The sequence below is a fragment of the Macrobrachium rosenbergii genome, chromosome 4 (genome assembly GCF_040412425.1).
Source record: "Macrobrachium rosenbergii isolate ZJJX-2024 chromosome 4, ASM4041242v1, whole genome shotgun sequence".
NCBI classification, from domain to species: domain Eukaryota; kingdom Metazoa; phylum Arthropoda; class Malacostraca; order Decapoda; family Palaemonidae; genus Macrobrachium; species Macrobrachium rosenbergii.
In genome coordinates this window covers 41,590,562-41,609,927 of record NC_089744.1, presented here as the reverse complement: position 1 = coordinate 41,609,927, position 19,366 = coordinate 41,590,562, and the positions used below count along the sequence as shown (strand labels likewise).

Genomic DNA, 19,366 nt, shown 5'->3' with positions numbered 1-19,366 from the left:
TGTAATTAACCTGTAATTAACCCCTGAAGTCCATCCAACAAGGGGTTTCCATAAGTGATCTTCACAAGATAAGAGCACAAGTACACCTGTTTGGAACGCTTCATATCCTGTCCGGCAAGTGCAATAACTTGTTAACGTATGGGTACCCCCCAGGCCAGTACTAAACATGGCAAAGGGACATTCCATCCCCCCGATGCCAACACTAAACACAGCAAAATGCATTTAACTCCCTCCTGCTGGCAAATAACTCCCTCTCGTCTTTCCTCTCCAGAGGACGCCTCCTCAATGTAAAGATGTCCGCTCCATTTCTGTGTTCTCCCCCACCCAAAACCCCGAATTCCCACAGTCTCCCTTTACTGTTGAGTAGAGTTAGGGGGCAAATAACAGTTGGCCGACAACAAACAAACTCACCGCCAGTATCAGAAGCCCTAAAAGTGTAGAAAAACCCAGTTTCCAAAGTAAAAACAGGTGCGGAGCTAGTACTTAGAATTACCCAACACTAAATGAACGTCGGGACTCCTTCATGCGAGATATCCCCTGAGATATCCAGCCAACTACTGCTGTGTCTGTGATGCTCACTGTCAACCTGAAAGAAAATGCAAAGATGATTAGACAGGGAAACTCCTCTTGCCACAAGGGGGACTGCCCTATGCAGTGAGAGGAGGTACCCAAGAAGGGGTAATCCGACTGCCCGCCAACCCCCTCGCGGTCTTCGCATGACAAGCAACAGGGCGAAGGAGAGAGATCTCTACCAAAGGAGAGATAAGGAAGAACCTATGGGAAGATAAAAGGACGGAGGGGAGGCCACCAAGGGCGCCGTGGAAACGGAACTTACAGACGACGCCCGTAACCTCCCACCTGCCCCACAACTCTCTAAGCGCAGGCAGCAAAAACAACACTCAGCACAAGTAGGAAGGAAGTAGTCATGCCCTTGTACACAGAGGGCGGGAGCCCAAGAAGGGAAGCGAACTCTTACATCCTGATCAATGTAGGGGAGCGAAGATATTAAATCCCAATCTAATATTTCTGATTGTACAGGGGAATGCCTTCACTATCTAAATAAAGGGCTACTGGAAGAGAAGCATTACCACTCGGTTACGCTCCTCTAAATACGCCCTTGGCTGTCAAACCCAAGACACAGAGCAGGGGAATGACAGCTTAGGCAAGGTTATCACAAAATCGTGGGTTTGTACTATTAAATATCAAACAAACGTAATGTATACAGAAAAGTACATTAAGATCCCACCGGGATAATAAGAGCTTAATAACAGTCAGGCAGAGAGATCCGAAACCACGTCTGCAACGCATGACGGCCGAAAGCAAACTGGAATGTTTGCATCCCGGCAGGCGGGTATTCCTGGCAGGCGGGTATTCCCGCCTACCTGGCAGTAGTTACTGCCTAACCACCTTGCTCAACAGTTTAACGGCTGTTTCCAGCCTAGGCTGAAAGTAATTCCTATTGTAAAGGACCGACGGTTTGTACATCATGTCGGAACAAATGTTTTATCATGCTGATTATAACTAAAATCTTGAGTAAATTCTATAAACATTACATATATATGCAATCAGTGTTCAGTACACCATTAAATGAGCTCTGGGAAGGAAGTGTCCAATCGCCATTCATTTTGTCACAGTGTTTGGGGGGACACCATACCGGATTCAAAATTGCTTTCAACACCTGTTTTACAAAGACTTCACATGCCTATTTTAGTTCGTATGGCAGTTTCCTATAGCTCATTTTGTTAATGAAGCTTCAATCTTTTGAAAGGTTTTCTTAAAGGTTTAATTTTTTTTTATTTCCCAATTAAATATCAAGTGAAAAGTGAAAATTCTGCCACGCATGTTGTTGAAGTATTGGGGTTCCATTTGATTAATAATAGCTAACAAAGGTGGGCAGAACGACAACACCTGCTGCAATGATCTCCATTTATTGGTATCTGAATATTATTGTTTACACGCGTCGATCACAAACTAGGCGTGGTAATGCATGTTTACAAGAATGACGTAGGTCTTACACCTTTACACAATTAATATAAACCTTTACACAATTACATATATTAACTCAAATAATTATAGAAATATCAATTATTGTAACATCCCCCTTGTTTTGAAAAAGAAAGTACACACTAAAAACATAAAATAAATCTTCTGGAAAATAAGGAATCAAACACTAGCAAGGTTATAAACACACAAAACATCACCTGCTCATAACAAAATCTTTAAATCTATTTGGCATCTTATTTCTAGTGCTTCTTATTTCTCTACTCATCCTACTGGACTGAACAGCGCAATCAATATTTACAGAACTCACATCAATTTGCCCTTTAGCATCATTTACTGATACATCAGAATTAACTCCTATATCAGTGTCAGGACTTGCTTTCTTTGTAGGTTTGCTAGGACTAGCTTCCACACCATTCTCTTGGTTTACTTTCTCTGGTCTTCCCATTTCATTAGTTTTCTTTAAATGAACTCTATTTCTCCTTAACAAACTATCATTAGATTCTACTACATAAGATCTATTTTCAAGTTTTTCAACAACTTTACCAGAATCCCACTTTTTCTTACCAAGAAATTACATTTTTATAAAGTAAAGTTTTATATATACTTACCAAATAATTACATAGCTATAGTTTCTACTTTACACGGCAGCTCAAAATTCAAAATTCGAGGTAGTGCTCTTTTGTTTTGGGTGTAGGTATGCTGCCCCGCCCACTATCGGGGAAGAATAGGTACAACGTAGCTAAAGAGCCCAATTCGTTTATGTTCTATGTCCATGAGGGGAGAGGAGGGTGGGCTCCGATCATGTAATTATTTGGTAAGTATATATAAAACTTTATTTTATAATAAAAATGCCATTTTTATATAAGGAACTTACCAAATAATTACATAGCTGAATCCCACATTGAGTGGAGGTGGGATAAATGGACATATACTACCCAAAAAACTACTCGATATGGAGGATAATTTGGGATAGCAAATTAGCTAGCATCTCGGAATGCTTGTTGTAACCTTACCTGGTGAGGGAGCAACAGCAGACGGGTACTGCCTCTGGTCGTGGCTCCTCTTGACCTGTAGCGGCTTGGCAGTAGAGCCAAAGGTCACCTCTGCTTGAGTGGGTGCTCTGCAACGTAGGAGGTTAATTGCAGGTTGCCCAAGCTAACAATCCCACAGGGTCACACAAATAATATGTGGATCTGCCTTTGCCCTGGGCGCAGTACAACAGAACAACAAAGACCAGATAAAATTAACCTACAACATACAAAATTTTAGCCAAAACCATAAAATATAGATTGGTGACACTCACAACTCAGTGTCCACCAGACTTCCCAAGAAGTACAACTGTTCTTATTCAAGGAGAGTGGATAGAAGAAAAAGGAAGGCGTTCCTCCTATCCTTCATTCCCCAGTACCATGCCTGCTGCGAAGAATGGACCTAAAGTACTGCATTTTTCGTACACTGTAGTCCTGTAAGTAAAACATGGCAAACACTGACTTGCACCTCCAAAATGTAGTTTGCAAAATTGAAGAGAGACACAGGTTACATTTGAAAGACGTAGCCACGGCTCTTATTTCATGAGCCCTTACTTTGCACAAGGGTAGTAAATCATCTTGAACTCCCGAATGTGCTTCCGAAATCATGGATCTTAAAAAGAATGATAGCGCATTCTTGGACAAAGGACGGCTGGGGTTTTTAACAGAACACCAAAGATTAGGGGCCGATCCTCTAAGGTTTTTGGTTCTCTCAGGCTTGTCCGAGTGGCTCGAACGAAGTGAGCTGTCTTGCCCAGACACAAGACTGTTCACTTGGTCGAGGACCCCCTCAGCAAGCGTGGACCACGGTAGTCCCACTGAAGCCTTGGGTTCCTTCTTAGGTCCCCAAAAGGATTCGAGGCGTGACAGACGATCCACAGAAGAAGCCGTGGTCCTTCCCCGAGGTCATTGTGCTGACGAATCAGCACGATAACCTCTGCAAAAGTCCTCTGTATCTCAGGAGTGTCCACATCCTGGGGCAGAGGATCCTTGAGTCCTTCTAGGGTGCGTTCCTCCCGATCTACTCTCCCTGCAGGAGGGAGAACCTCGGCAGACCCCCGTGATCCTTCCTGGACCATGCGGGCGTAAGACCTGGTCGAGCCAAGGACCGAGCCAGGTTCGTACGCCCACAAGGTAGAACTCTGGGGAGAAAACTCGCCAGAGTTCTTCCTGTCTGACTCGCGCCCCCTGGAAGAAGCCGAAGGGGCGGAGGGGACAGGTGAGGAGGATCGGGCACTCCCACTGACTTTGCTGGCAGAACCAACAGAGGCAGCGGGCCAGGAGCGGTCACCAACCCACGGTGGTGATGGCAGTCCGGGTTGAGAAGACTGCTTTCGCCTAGGCGAAGCAATCTCCCGAGGAGAGCGGAGCAGCTCCCGCAAGCCGAGCCGCGCGCTTGCCTCCCCCGAGCCAGGCTGGCTGCGCGGACGTGGCCGGGGACTGGGAGGAGTCGAGCGCGCTGTCCTCTGGACGCGCCCCAGTCTTCTTCGAGGCCATAGCCTCTCGGGAAGACTGAGCAGGGGACCTCTTCTCCACCTCTCCTGGCGTTCGGCCCCGAGGGGCCGAAGCGCTATCTCGAGAACCTGACTTGGTACTCACAGGAGTGCCAGCAGGAAGAGCCGGGGCACCTGCATGCCCGGGCTCTTTCTCTCGCCCCACGCCCTGGTCCGTACGGCGAGAAGTTTCTCCAGTATCAGACTGGGGTACCCGGGTACTCGGAGCAACTCGCGAACGAGTGTCCGGCACGGACTCGCTGGCCTTCAAAGCAGGAGTTTTCTTAGGGACAGTGGGGGGGGTTGCAGACCTTGGTCTGCACGCCCTTGGCTCCCGATGTGACTGACCCAGAGGCCAGGCCAGTGGTTCCCTGATCCGAGGATCGGGAAGAGCCAACGAGAGATCCCACTGCCTTCCCTGTGGAAGGAGGCAGACCCTTAGAAGCCTCGGTGTGAGGCTTCTTGTGGGGGGAGAGGCAGGCTTCTTCTTCTTCGGTTGCGAAGCCCCGGAAGGAGAAGCAGAAGAGGCAGCAGACGAAGACGCTGACGATGATGAAGACGAAGACGAAGATGACGATACCTTTCTAGACCTCTTCTTCTTCTTCTTCACCATCTGCTTCAGAATCGCTGTTAGATCCCCAAACCAGGCGGGCGCAGTCGAAGACTCAGGAACGGCAGGAGGGGCTGCAGCAGAAGGCACATCCCGGGAAGAGACCACGGAGCTCGGGCCAGCACTTACCTGGGTGGGAGCAACCGCGTGTCTGCCAGGAACAAAAGTGGGCGGGGCCGGGAATGCAGGCGCTGCCCCTCCCGCATGGGAAGTTATGCCAGGCCGCGCCAGAGTCAATGGAATGGGGAGAGGAACAGACGAAGGGCTGGGCTGGATCATGAAGCGAGGAACTGCAGTCGTAGACGAGCCAGGGTCAGCAACGGGGGCAGCAACAGTCACATACGGGAAGGGTGACATCACCATGTAGGCGGGGCCTGCTCGCGTGAATGGGGCCAGGAAGCCAGGAGGCAGCGGTACCGCGTGTTGCAAGGCAGGGGAAGCCAAGACCTGGGATTGGTGGAGAGATGAGGTACCAGTCCCTCCAGTGACGTTCCAGGTAGGCCCAGGTGTAGCCAGGTTGAAGCCGAGTCCGTAGCCTGGCTATCCAGCCCGAGACCTGAAGCAAAAGTCGGGTTAATTTGGGTAGCCTCTACCCGCTCTGGAGGAAAAAACTCCTCTCCAGAACGGGAAGAGACCTCCAAGAGGATGTCCCGGTCCAACTCTCCCCCGTGCCCCTCCACAAGCAATGAAACGAAAGAGGAAGGGGAGGGGGAGTCCTCCCGAGGGAGAGGGCGCAAGACGGGGAAGCTCGCCGGGAGGGAGAAACGAACCCGACACATTCGCCACCAATGGAGTCGTCGGGGGCGTGTTTCCCTCGGACGACTCCTTGGTAGGCTTACGACGGTAACGTCTCCTCCCCTCGAACTTCCTCCATTGCTCGGGGACCAAGAGCAACACTCAATACAGGGAGCGTTGCGTGAACACACACGCCCCCTGCAAGATGGGCAGAGAGCGTGTGGATCCGTGTCGACGCCAGACCGAAAAGAGTTACATTTCTTCCCTCCCACCCAGGGACATACACGCTGGGGATAGGAAGGCTTAGTTGGTTTATCCATAATGGCAAAAGATAAAAAAACAAGTAAGGATTTCCCACCAATTTGATGAAAAAAAGCAGTCAGGCAGAGAGCGACGAAGAACAATGTCCATGCACTACGACGGCCAAAAGCAAATTGGAATGTTTACATCCGGGCAGGCGGTACTCCCACCTCCCGGACAGTAGTTAACTGCCTAACCACCTTGTTTGAAGTTCAACGGCCGTTTCCAGCCTATGCCTGAAAGTAACCCCTAAGGTAAAGGACCGAGGGTTTGTATATTACGTCGGAACAAAAAAAGGTTTAAGTACACTTGGAATACCATTCACATTAACAGGCCAACCATTCAGAATCACTGATTTCAGTAATTGCAATACTTCATCGTCATCAGTTTCTTTCTGGATCATTATTCAACGTTCTGGCCTAATAGGTAACAAGTTAGTCATATTGATATGGTCAAACAATCTATTCCTACCATCATAAGGCAAATAGGATCTTGACAAATAATCAGCCAATAGCATCTCACTACTTTTCTTATGCTTTACTTCAACATCATATTGTAAAATTCTCATCAACATACCTTGCAGACACTTTGGTGCCCTACATAATGGTTTTAGAATGATTGTTTCAAGTGATTTATGGTAATTTTCTATTATGGTCTTTCTACCAAATGTATAATCGTGAAATTTCTCTAGAGCAAAAACTATCGACAAAGCCTCTTTTTCTATCTGGGCATATCTAGTCTCAGTATCTATTAGTGCTCTGCTTGCATATGCTACCGGTTTGCCGCACTGAATCAAAGCGGCACCTATTCCTTTCTGTGAGGCATCACACTGAATAGTTAATTCCTTATTTGGATCATAATACTGTAAAACAGGCGCCGTAGAGATCAGTTCCTTAATTCTATAAAAAGCATTATCATGAACCTCAGTCCACTCCCACCTGACACCTTGATGTGTCAGTTTGCTTACAGGTTCCATCTCATCAGATAGGTTGGGTAGAAATTTCCCTAAATAATTTGCCATACCACCTAATTTTTGAATACCAGTGACATCTGTACGTGGTTCCATTTTCAAGATAGCCTCCACTTTTGAAGTCTGCCATCAGACCATTACCAGTTACCTTATGACATAAAAAAAAGTAAATTCTGACTTTCTTAAATCAGTTTTCGCTTTATTAAGTTTTATACCCTTTTCCTTACACCTAGTCGGCAATTTATGTAACTTGTTATCATGATCTTTTACAGCTTGTTCATAAGTATCACCAACACCATATACCAAAATATCATCTGCAATGCAGGTAATACCCTCAAGACCTTCTAGAACCATTTGCAACCTCTCTTGGAAAATTTCACTACTTACTGCAAAACCAAAAGGTAGCCTTAGCCATCTGTACCGGACCCATGGGGTCTGAAAGGTTGTTAATAAACTTGACCCTTCATCGAGTACACATTACCAATATTCACTTTTTAAGTCAAACTTAGAAAAAACTTTAGCTTTGGGCCATTCAGGCAGTACGTCATCAATCAAAGGCACTGAATGAAAAATTCCCTTTCAAGAGCATTATTTAATACCTGGGGATCAATGCATAACCTAATATCCCCATTGACTTTAGTTGCTGTTACCATCCTGCTGACCCAATCTGTTGGTTGATCAACTTTACACATAATTTTATTCCTAGCCATTTCATCAATAATTTTCTTTACTTTACCTTTTTGACTAATTGGAATTCTGCATGATGTTATTGCCATGGGTTGTACTGCTCCATCAACAGTTAAGTGTACCTTACCTGGTAGAGTGCCTAGCTCATCATCAAAAACATCAGAATGAATAGACATTGTATCATTTACAACACAAATACTTTCATAATTTATGGTTATCAAACCCATTTGTTCAGATGCCCTTTTACCAAGAAGAGGTTTAAAATTCTCTTTCAACACTACAAATTCTACAGAATGTTTTTTATTATTCATACAATTTCTTAAAATTGCTCTACTCTTACCCAATGGTTTAACCGTAGTGGATGTCCATGCCTCTAGCATTGTATTACTTGGTTAGGTACATATTTTACAGGAATGACATTTATACTTGCACCACTACCTGAAATTTTACTCTATTACCATCAAATTCCATTTCTGCAGATACTAATTTATCACTCATTGGACTCTTATCCACTTTAAGGACATATTCAACACTGGAATCATCCAATTCATTAGTTTCGACTGTCTCTAACTCATTTACTTTACTGTTACCCTTAAGCTTGATTTTGTATTCAGAATTACTAGGAATTTCACAGCAAACTGATTTAATCTACTACATTTGGAGCAACATTTTCCGTAAGCAGGACAGTTATTTTTGACCATTCATGATTCTGATTACAAAATTTAGAATTTTTAAGATTTATACCTTTTGAACTAGCAGCCGCAGCCCCTTTCACATTCTGAGTACTTATATTATATCTATCACTTGACAGCTTTGGCTCCTGACTCACCTTTTGCATAGTATTAATATTACCCTCTTTATATATAGACATTTGCTTCCTCGAAGCTTGATAACTTATACAAATATCAATCCTTTTTTGCAAGTCTAAATTTTCAGCTTCAAAAAACTTTTTCCTTAGTTCATCATCAGCGCAGCCAAAAACAATTTGATCCCTGAGAGCTTTATCCTTTTCATTGTCATACTCACAATCTTTGATAAGAATTTTAAGCCTTATAATGTAAGATTCCACAGACTCACCAGTATTTTGAGTACACTTCCTAAACTTATACCGTGCTGCCAATTCATTCTTCCTTGGAGCAAAGTAGGTATCTAATTTATCAAGAACTGTTGATAACACTTGCGATGGATCATCATCATCTGGGCTGCTTGGCCTAGGAAAATACAGGGAGTTATAAATTTCCAATAGCTCCTCACCCCCAGTCGTCAACAACAATGCAACTTTTACATCTTCAGCCTTTCTATCCTTTTCTGTGGCTTTAAGATACAACTGGAATTTTTGTTAAAAGCTTCCATGCCCTCTCACTGTCGCCACAAGGGGCTAGCCTACTAGGTGGGATCACATGGGTAACCTCTGTTGCCATCTCCTTGACGCAATTTTAGGCAAGATGGGATAACACAGATGATTACCCTCACCTTAGGGTAAAAATGACACAAACAGCTTTATTCCCGATGACTACCAGCCTGAAGATGTAGGTCTTACTAGCCTATGCTACCAGTCCCATTTGAGGTATCAACAACATGGACTATCCTATTCAGTACCACTTTGGCTAACTTGCAGCACTTTAACCCTTAAACGCCGACTGGACGTATTTTACGACGACAAAAATTGTCTGTCGGGTGCCAAGTGGACGTAAAATATGTCGACTACAAAAAGTTTTTTAAATATTCGCGGAAAATTACTTATAGGCTTCGTTTGCGAAAAATTTTAAATCAGGCGCCTTGAGGGATGCTGGGAGTTAACGGATCACGCTGTTGTTTTGTTTACAAGCGTGACCCAACTGCGCATGCGCGAATTTCTTTCTTATCCCAAAAGAAAGCATCAGCTAACTCTGCTGAAAATCTCAGAAATTCTTTAGTCACCTTGTCGTAATTTTTGCACAGTTGTATATTAGCCTTTACATAAAGTTTTATATATGACAATATGCACAATTTCATGTACAATACAACAAAAAATAATTCATGGTTGTAGCTTTTATCAATTTTGACATATTTTCATATAAATCAGGATGTGCCAAAATTTCAACCTTCGATCGACTCTGACTCGACCGAAATGGTCGAAAAATGCAATTGTAAGCTAAAACTCTTACATTCTAGTAATATTCAATCATTTACCTTCATTTTGCAACAAACAAGAAGCCTCTAGCACAATATTTTGATTTATGGTGAATTTTTTAAAAATAATTTTTCCTTGCGTCCGCCCTAACTCTGCTGAAAATCTCAGAAATTCTTTAGTCACTTTGTTGTAATTTTTGCACTGTTTTCTATTAGCAGTTACATAAAGTTTTATATATGAAAATGTGCACAATTTCATGTAGAATACAACAAAAAATAATTCATAGTTGTAGCTTTTATCAATTTTGACATATTTTCATATAAATCATGATAAGTGCCGAAATTTCAACCTTCGGCCAACTTTGACTCGACCGAAATGGTAAAAAAATTCAAAAAATGCAATTGTAAGCAAAACCTCTTACATTCTAGTAATATTCAATCATTTACCTTCATTTTGCAACAAACGAGAAGTCTCTAGCACAATATTTCGATTTATGGTGAATTTTTGAAAAAAACTTTTTCCTTATGTCCGAGCTAACTCTGCTGAAAATCTTGTAAGAGCCTGACGCCGTCTCTTCCAAACACGTGTGTGTTTGTGTGTTTGTCGTCCATTGGAGTGGACAAGACAACAAGAGCATCTCGTTTTCTTTCTCTAAAGGAACGCGATTTCAACTATACAATATTTCCGTCTGTATCTCCCTAACCATTGTTGTCTTGATGTAAGTACAATCACCACTACTTGCATTGCCATGCAAGCATTCTAATCATGTACTCATAATGTTCCAACGAATCTTCTGTATCAAACTGTGTGTATGTTTCTGTTTGTGAAGACGCCAAATGTCTCGCCACTCCAATGGACGACGAACACACGAACACACACGTGTTCGGAAGAGACGGCGTCAGGCTCTTACAATCTCAGAAATTCTTTAGTCACTGTCAATTTTTGCAGAGTTTTCTATTAGGCGTTACATAGTGTTTTATATATGAAAATGTGCGCAATTTCATGTAGAATACAACAAAAAATAACTCATGGTTGTAGCTTTTATCAGTTTTGAAATATTTTCATATAAATCACGATAAGTGCCAAAATTTAAACCTACGGTCAACTTTGACTCGACCGAATTGGTCGAAAAATGCAATTGTAAGCTAAAACTCTTACATTCTAGTAACATTCAATCATTTACCTTCATTTTGCAACAAACGGGAAGTCTCTAGCACAATATTTCGATTTATGGTGAATTTTTTAAAAAACTTTTTCCTTGCCTCTGCGTGCACTAACTCTGCTGAAAATCTCAGAATTTCTTTAGTCATCTTGTAATTTTCGCACTGTTTTATATTAGGCCTTACATAAAGTGTTATACATGAAAATGTGCACAATTTCATGTAGAATTCAACAAAAAATAACTCATGGTTGTAGCTTTTATCAGTTTTGAAATATTTTCATATAAATCATGATAAGTGCCGAAATGTAAACCTACGGTCAACTTTGACTCGACTGAAATGGTAAAAAAATGCAATTGTAAGCTAAAACTCTTACATTCTAGTAACATTCAATCATTTACCTTCATTTTGCAACAAACGGGAAGTCTCTAGCACAATATTTCGATTTATGGTGAATTTTTGAAAAAAACTTTTTCCTTACCTACGCGCGTGATAACTCGGCTGAAAATCTCAGAATTTCTTTAGTCACCTTGTCGTAATTTTTGCACTATTTTCTATTAGGCGTCACATAAAGTGTTATACATGAAAATGTGTGCAATTTCATGTAGAATACAACAAAAAATAACTCAGGGTTGTAGCTTTTATCAGTTTTGAAATAGTGTCATATAAATCACGATAAATAGAAAAAATTCGACCTTTGGTCAACTTTAACTCGACCGAAATGGTTGAAAACTGCAATTGTAAGCTAAAACATTTACAGTCTAGTAATATTCAATCAATTAACTTCATTTTGCAACAAACGGGAAGTCTCTAGCACAATATTTCGATTTATGGTGAATTTTTTAAAAAACTTTTTTTTATGTTCGCGCATTACGAATTCATGCATCATTATCTGATAATATTTTCTCTGTGTTGCTTTGATTGTTTTACAATTTGTTATATACCAAAATCATCGCAATTTAGTGTACAATATAACGAAAAAAAATATAACTCATTAGCTTTAACCGGTTTGTTCACAGCGCTATTTGTATACAATTATACATGAAATTTTTTTTCGTGCTGTAATATATTCCAATATTTATATATAATGATATTTTTTTTATTTCTGATGGTTGCATACTAAACTTCAGGCAATGACAAAAGAATGAGCCAAAAATGAACTCTTAATCTTAAAAACTAAGCGTGCTGTGATTTTTTGAAAAAAACTTTTTTTCTGCTTCAGCGCTAACTCCCGAACGCCGCCAGCATATGGCAGACACTTTTGTAAATAGAGGCTCGGCGTTTAAGGGTTAACATGAAGAGATTTAGTCACAGCTAGGCTAGCACACAGGATACCTTGGACACTTCTTAGCTGGCCTAGGCCAAATAACTGACTGTCTGGGCAGCAACGGCTGTGACAATGATGAAAACTCAATGAGCCTACCGCAGCCGACGTTAGCTTCTAGCCTAAACTTTGGAATGTTTCTCAGCATTCACTTGTTTTACAGTACTGATGTCGTTTTTTAGCCCACATACCTCTATACACCATACCAGCTGCTATGGTGCAAATACCGCTGCCACCATGTTGAAGTAACGGGGTTCCATGTGATTAATAATTGCTAATAAAGGTGGGCAGAACGAAAACACCTGCTGCAATGATCTCCATTTATTGGTATCTGAATATTATTGTTTACACGCATCGATCACAAACTAGGCGTGGTAATGCATCTTTATAAGAATGACGTAGGTCTTACATCTTTACACAATTACATATATTAACTCAAATAATTATAAAAATATCAATTATTGTAACAAATGTGTCTCAGGCCCCGTCGTTTTACCCTAGTTAACAACCTTGTTAACAAATTCAACAAAACTCTCCAAGCTCCGACTGAACAATAGGTTAGCCAACTCCTTCACAAATGGCAATGGTCTGTATTCCGTAGAAACAAGCCTAGGCTAACAGCATACACTACAGATAATTAACACTTACAAGGACTATCTACCATTATGCTAGCCCAAACACTTAATCAGGTCTATTTACCCAGTGGTTAGGGATATAGCAATTTGACTAAGCTAGAGAAAAATAGCCTAGTCCTACAAAACTGGCTGGCCTAGCCTATTCATCTACTGGTTGAATGAAGCCCTGGCCTTTAATTTCTCAAATTATCTCAACTGTATTGCATTAGGCTATATACTGTTCAGTCAAAAACCAAATCTTTATTAGGCTAATAGGCTAAATGAAATCTCTGTGCAGAGCTCTCGTGTAGATTAACAAGCCAATATAGCATAATATTTACCCAAGTTGGCTAAAATAGGATAGGCCTAGTTAGACTAGCTACATATCCTACCTTTGGTGGTGCATAAAATTCCAACATATGTCCAGCAGCAACTTTCACTAACGCCATTCGACATTTCAACCAATGTGGTCGACCTTCTTGAGTATCACCTGCCAATAAATGAACAGTACCTTCACGAACGCACTCTACTGCCAACTTCACTGTACGGGCTTTGTGTCTCTCATTCTTAGATTGTTTGTCATGGTGTGGGGAGAGCTCAACTTCATCTGAATGTTGCTTTAAAAATAAACTTTTCCCCTTTTTCAGTCCTTTAAAAGAGAGTCTCCTGAAAAAAGGTCTATGAGTAACTTTCGGGGAGGGAGATTCGCCTCCCCCTTCATCACTGGCAGCTGCCTCCAGAATATCGTCTGCGGACACAGACCTAGCACCACCAATGCCATTGCGGACCTTGACGCCATTCGGGGGATTTAATAAGGCCTGTTCTAAATGAGCTGGGAACAATTCTGCAAATTTTTGTGCTAGATCCTTGTGTTCAATCTCTTTAAACTGTGACTGCAAGGCAACAAATACTCTCCAAGATTTGACGAAATCGGCTGCCGCCAATCGGGCCTGCTTGTCGCAAAATTCTTCCCAGTCATTATTTCTGCGGTTCTCCCCCTCTGCGTCGTCCGATGCAGTAGCCATAATGATCTTTGTAACATGGCCCGAATAAAATTGTCGTCAGCTGGGGACAGTCTTTTCGTTCCGCACAAATAATATCATAATATCACTTTATGGGTCTAGCATCTCCCATCTTCACAAATTCTCACCCACCAACGATCAGTATTGTTTACATCCCAGTTATCAAGCGAGAATCTCAACTCTAAAGTGAACACTTATTTGTTACCTAGAATTCACTACATAATTTTTTAATATCTAAAATATGTACATATCATTAATGTTTGTTTCAAATATTTTCATATTTAATTTACAAATTAATTAGAAAATTAAGCATAATATAGAGGTTCCTAATTTTGTGTCTTCTGCTAATGTTGAGACAAAAATTTGTTTTGATGCACCTGCATTACAAACAAAAACCTCTATAATGTCTGTGAAAAGTTACGAGAAGAAATCCACCCTCACAAAGGTATGCAATTTTACCGTTGCTATACATTTTGATCCATATCGTCTAATTTCAAGCAAAAGCTGTTAATTTCATTTTTTTCTTTGAACTCTGCTACCGTCACTTGAACTATGAAATGAAAATTTGACGTTTCCATTTCGTTAATACATTATTCAAAATGCAGTTTTTCATTGATAAGACACATGAAGACTGACAGCATTTCATTATACCCACATTTTTAATAACAGTCATCTAATTAACATACTCAATTCAACGCATTGTGTTACTTAGCCCAGGCACAGATAATTCAGTTGTAATATCTGAAATACAAGTTGAAAGCTGATTGTATAAAATGGCAGTTTTATGGAAAGCAATGTGGAATTCTGTTATATATGACCATTTAGATGTATCTTTAGTTATAGGCAAGGTTCAGCGAGCTTCAGAAACACTCCTTAACGTGTTACTATAATAACTTTTAATGGTTCTGTCCAATTCCATGTTCGACTTCGTTATTCACATTCTTCCCTGTCTTACTTAATAATTTACTATTCTTTCCCTTCCACTCACCCTTTTTACTGCTCATCGTAAGGTGTATGTCTCAGTACATTCTACGAGATCCGCTTATAGTTCAACAGATTAATTTAGAAGGCCCGAGTAGTCCGGTCAGTCGTCTATTTATACATCCGTTAACTGTGTGCATGCATAACTGCTTTCACTAAGCCATTAGTATTTTATAGATTCTGATATCTATACCCGGCATTAAAGACCTCTAGATAATTCAAGTTCCGTTATCATTCTATAACTATTTAACATATATTTTGTAGCGATGGAAAATAAGGGTTTGAAAGAGAATATTCGCTTCAGAGTTCATTGACCTTCTACCCCCCATTTTTTTTACTAATATTGGAGGCAAGAAAACTTTTAACATTAGTATTCTCAAAGACTGAATAAATTATAGAACACGTCAGCTACTTTAATCTTTTATTCGCCTCCAAAGCAACATTTTTGCCATTATTCTATGGATCTGCAACTACAAATTTGTTAGTTATGATTACAGCTTATCCATCCTCTCTGTAAGGGAAGGGACACAGGATTCTGGGTTTAAGACTAACTTTACCCTCCAAAATTGACCCGTTTTGTCTTAGCATGCAAACGGAAACGGTGACACGTAGTTGTCCGGACATACGAAAGGGAAATTAATGTGTCGTTTAAGTCATGTAGCCGCCAGGTCACATCGTTTTTGGCTGCTGAATCTGGCGGCTAAACCTGGATTCGACTGAGAAGCTTCGACGTTTTACGGTCTCCCCGCCCCACCAAAGAGACAATGAATATACTAATGATATACAAATTACAATATGATATATATATATATATATATATATATATATATATATATATATATATATATATATATATACATACACACAGTTTAAGGGTCGCATAGATTATGATATAATGTGCAATCATTCCACATCCTTAACAGATAGTGCCTTTCGGAATGTTGATAAGGTACTAGATTGTTAAAAAAACTGAAACATTATAAAAAAACACAATTAAGTTTTACAGGTACGAGAGAATATATAACCGTTCCACATCGTTATCGGGTTGGTGCTTTTTGGGATGCTAATAAGCTACTGTGTTATCGTGAAAATAAGACAGTTGTATTTTTACAGATACGAGATAAGAAAGTGCAACCGTTCCACATCCTTCCTAGAAAGATACCTTTCAAGATGCTCAAGTGCTAGGTTGCTGTTTGTAAATACGAATCTTTATTGATCAAGTTTTAGTGGGTATTGGACATTGGTACTGTACTGCTTCTGGCCTTGTGACAGGGGTAGGGGCAAGGCATAGGGACCTTGAGAAGGGGGCCTACTACTTTGACGTTCAGGTGGATGAAACATCATTTTGGTTGTTAAAGTTTATTGATAGCTGGATTGTGTGTGACGGGCCATTTTGTTCATTTGACACTTGAGGTACTGTTTGACCCTTGTCTGCACGTTCCTTTTTATTCCAGGCCAGATGAGTTTTTATGTAATTAATTTGGCTGCCTGCCTCCCAGAAGGGTTCGACAGTCTGCAGATGAGGTAAAAAAAAACCTTCCTTTGAAGAGTGGTTGACACAAGAGAGTGCTAGTGTCGCAGAGGATGGCAAGTCCCGCTATGCCGAAAGGACGTCTTAATGCTATAGATTTGTGGAGGTGCGATAATCTCTGGTTTTGTGTGAGGGGAAATGAATAACTGTGAAATGCTAAATACAATAAATAAGACTAAACTGAAGATTTGGAATGAAATAAAGCTATGAACCTTTTGAGGTACCTACAGCTTCTACACTTTCCAGTTTTCATCAGCAGTTTGTCGGACACCCCTCACATACATTGAACTATTTAGCTCTATCTTGCAGATGCCGGTCCTCTCATGCTTTCTGGATGCTGTAGTCTTTCCCTTCCAATACCTCTTACACACCATCCATCCAGAACTTTCTAGGTCTTCCTCTCCTCACCAACCCTGTCGTCTTCCATTGTCTCCTCATAAGACCCTGTCAAGACGCACTGATCTATTATTCCAGTTAAGCTAGCCTATTTACCACTTCCTGTACGTACACCATATTTACCATCCTTTCAATAGCTCATATACTACGCAAACAATATTTCTCAGGAGTTTCAATGATTTTTTCTGTAGTCACCATCCACACTTCACTTTCATAGATAACTCAAGTTTCTTGCAGATATTTTGCAGACTGTACAAGGTTGCAATTCTTGCTTCACCCATTCTGCCGCTTTCCACCCACTTACAATAAATTACCTCACTCTTCGTTCCAATACTCTTTACTTTTTCTCCTGCGAACACTTTCAAATACTTTCAATATATATATATATATATATATATATATATATATATATATATATATATATATATATATATATATATATATATATATATATATGTTGTGCACAAGTTTCTTTTCATAACTCGTGTGACTTATTATTGTTCCCTTCTTACCTGCGTCTTTCTTCTAAGTCGGCGACGCGTTCATCCACAGCATCTCTTCTCGAAGTCAGTAGCTCACTCACGAGTCTATTAGTTAGAAGGGATTTATATTAAATAAAATTACATATCTCAGGAAGCCGTAATGGAGACGAAATGGGTAGCTTCTTACTTTAATGATGAAAGTCAATTACATACACAAGTACAATTACAGTTACAGTCTTACTCTCTTGAAAACCACTCTTGCTAGTCAAAGTTCAGTTTCTGTCTGGTTAAAAAGCCCATGGTCAGAGTCTGGTTGGGACCACGGGAGCTGGGGGGAAGTATTGTGTCTTCTCGTATTGGTGACTAGCGACTCAATCCTCTCTTCTCTAGCTTCGTTCTTCTCTGGAACCCCTACTTTTCTTTGCTATCTTCCCATCTCCTCCCTTGAAGTTACTTCATTGGAAGATATTATCTGTAAAGCCTCCCCTCGAACAGCTTGATTGGGAAGAACAGCTATGGGTGTTGTCAAAATCTCTCCCTTTAAGATTTGATTGGAAATGACCTCTGTAGGAGTAGTTAATGGCTCCTCCCTAGAATGTCGTTGGAGAAATGGTGAACTACTTCTCTTTGTCCAGCCCCTTTTCATGGAAATTCATGTAAACACCTCCTATTGAAGGCGGGATTATAGATATGGCTGGAACGTTGACTCCTAACGAGGTCATAGGTTATACTCGATCAGCTCAGTCGCGAGGGCACAGGTTCAAGATTTTATGATTGGTTTTATGGCCCTGGGTGCGATACACTCGCTAACTGTTTGGGGTTCATGTAAAGACAGTTTCCTGCCTTTAGCTTGCTTAATATGTCTAGCCTCGGTAATGCATAACAACCAAGGCTTAATTGTTTTTCGCTCTCTCTCTCTCTATTCTTACTCATTCGATCACTGTATAATTGATCTTTTTCCACTTCTCTCTTTTTAAGATTCTATTCTTATGCTTCCCTATTTAATCGTTCTTTACACACACACACACACACACATACATATATATATATATATATATATATATATACATATATATATATATATATATATATATATATATATATATATATATATATATATATATATATATATATATATATATATATATATTGTATTTGTTGTATGATCGCCTTTGTGGCATTAACTTCTTTGATGCAGACTTTTCCATATTTCCTGACTTCTGATTTTAATACTTCTTCAAAGTTCTAGATAAGTAAAGAGAGTCGTGGTGGGTTTTCTATTTATTTAAAATTGCTACGGACCACTTCGCCTGAATATCAGGTTTTTTCAAGCAGAACTAATACATTGAGATTCTCCCTTTCTATCTATACCAAGCCATCGGCTGTAAGCGGATTATGGGAGTTGCTAAAGTTTTTATTTACAATGTTTAATTTACAATACATTAGGGTGGTTAGTAGTTAACATAACATTTACATAATGTGTTATTACATAGTATATGGTGTTATACGTATTAGTTTTACGTTCTATTTCTTACGAAATTATCGATTTCTTCGGTTGTGGCATTTGGATTTTGGTGCTGGAAGCCGGAAGAAGTTTACCCTCTGCACAGTCCAGAAACCAGGGTCAAAGTCACCCCCTGAGAACAGCGACACACCCAAATCCAAATGCCACAACCGAAGAAATCGATAATTTCATAAGAAATAGAAATTGAACGTAAAACTAATACTTATAACATCATATACTATGTAATAACACATTATGTAATGGTATGTTAACTACTAACCACCCTAATGTATTGTGAATTAAACATTGTAAATAAAACTTTAGCAACTCCCACAATCCGCTTACAGCCCATGGCTTGAAATAAATAGAGAGGGAGAATCTCAATGTATATATTGGTGTGAAAACACACACA

The 19,366-nt window shown here is 40.5% G+C and overlaps 1 protein-coding gene across 1 annotated transcript in view; it reads right to left on the bottom strand.

Annotated features, from left to right (window-relative positions):
* Positions 1-14,217, bottom strand: part of Lnk (SH2B adapter-like protein Lnk) — a 157,224-nt gene extending 143,007 nt beyond the window's left edge. Inside the window, exon 1 of the mRNA XM_067094982.1 lies at positions 13,431-14,217. Within this exon, the coding sequence (XP_066951083.1) occupies positions 13,431-14,063 (633 nt within the window). The 5' untranslated portion in view covers positions 14,064-14,217. The remainder of the gene's footprint in view (positions 1-13,430) is intronic.
* Positions 14,218-19,366: the final 5,149 nt, after the last annotated feature.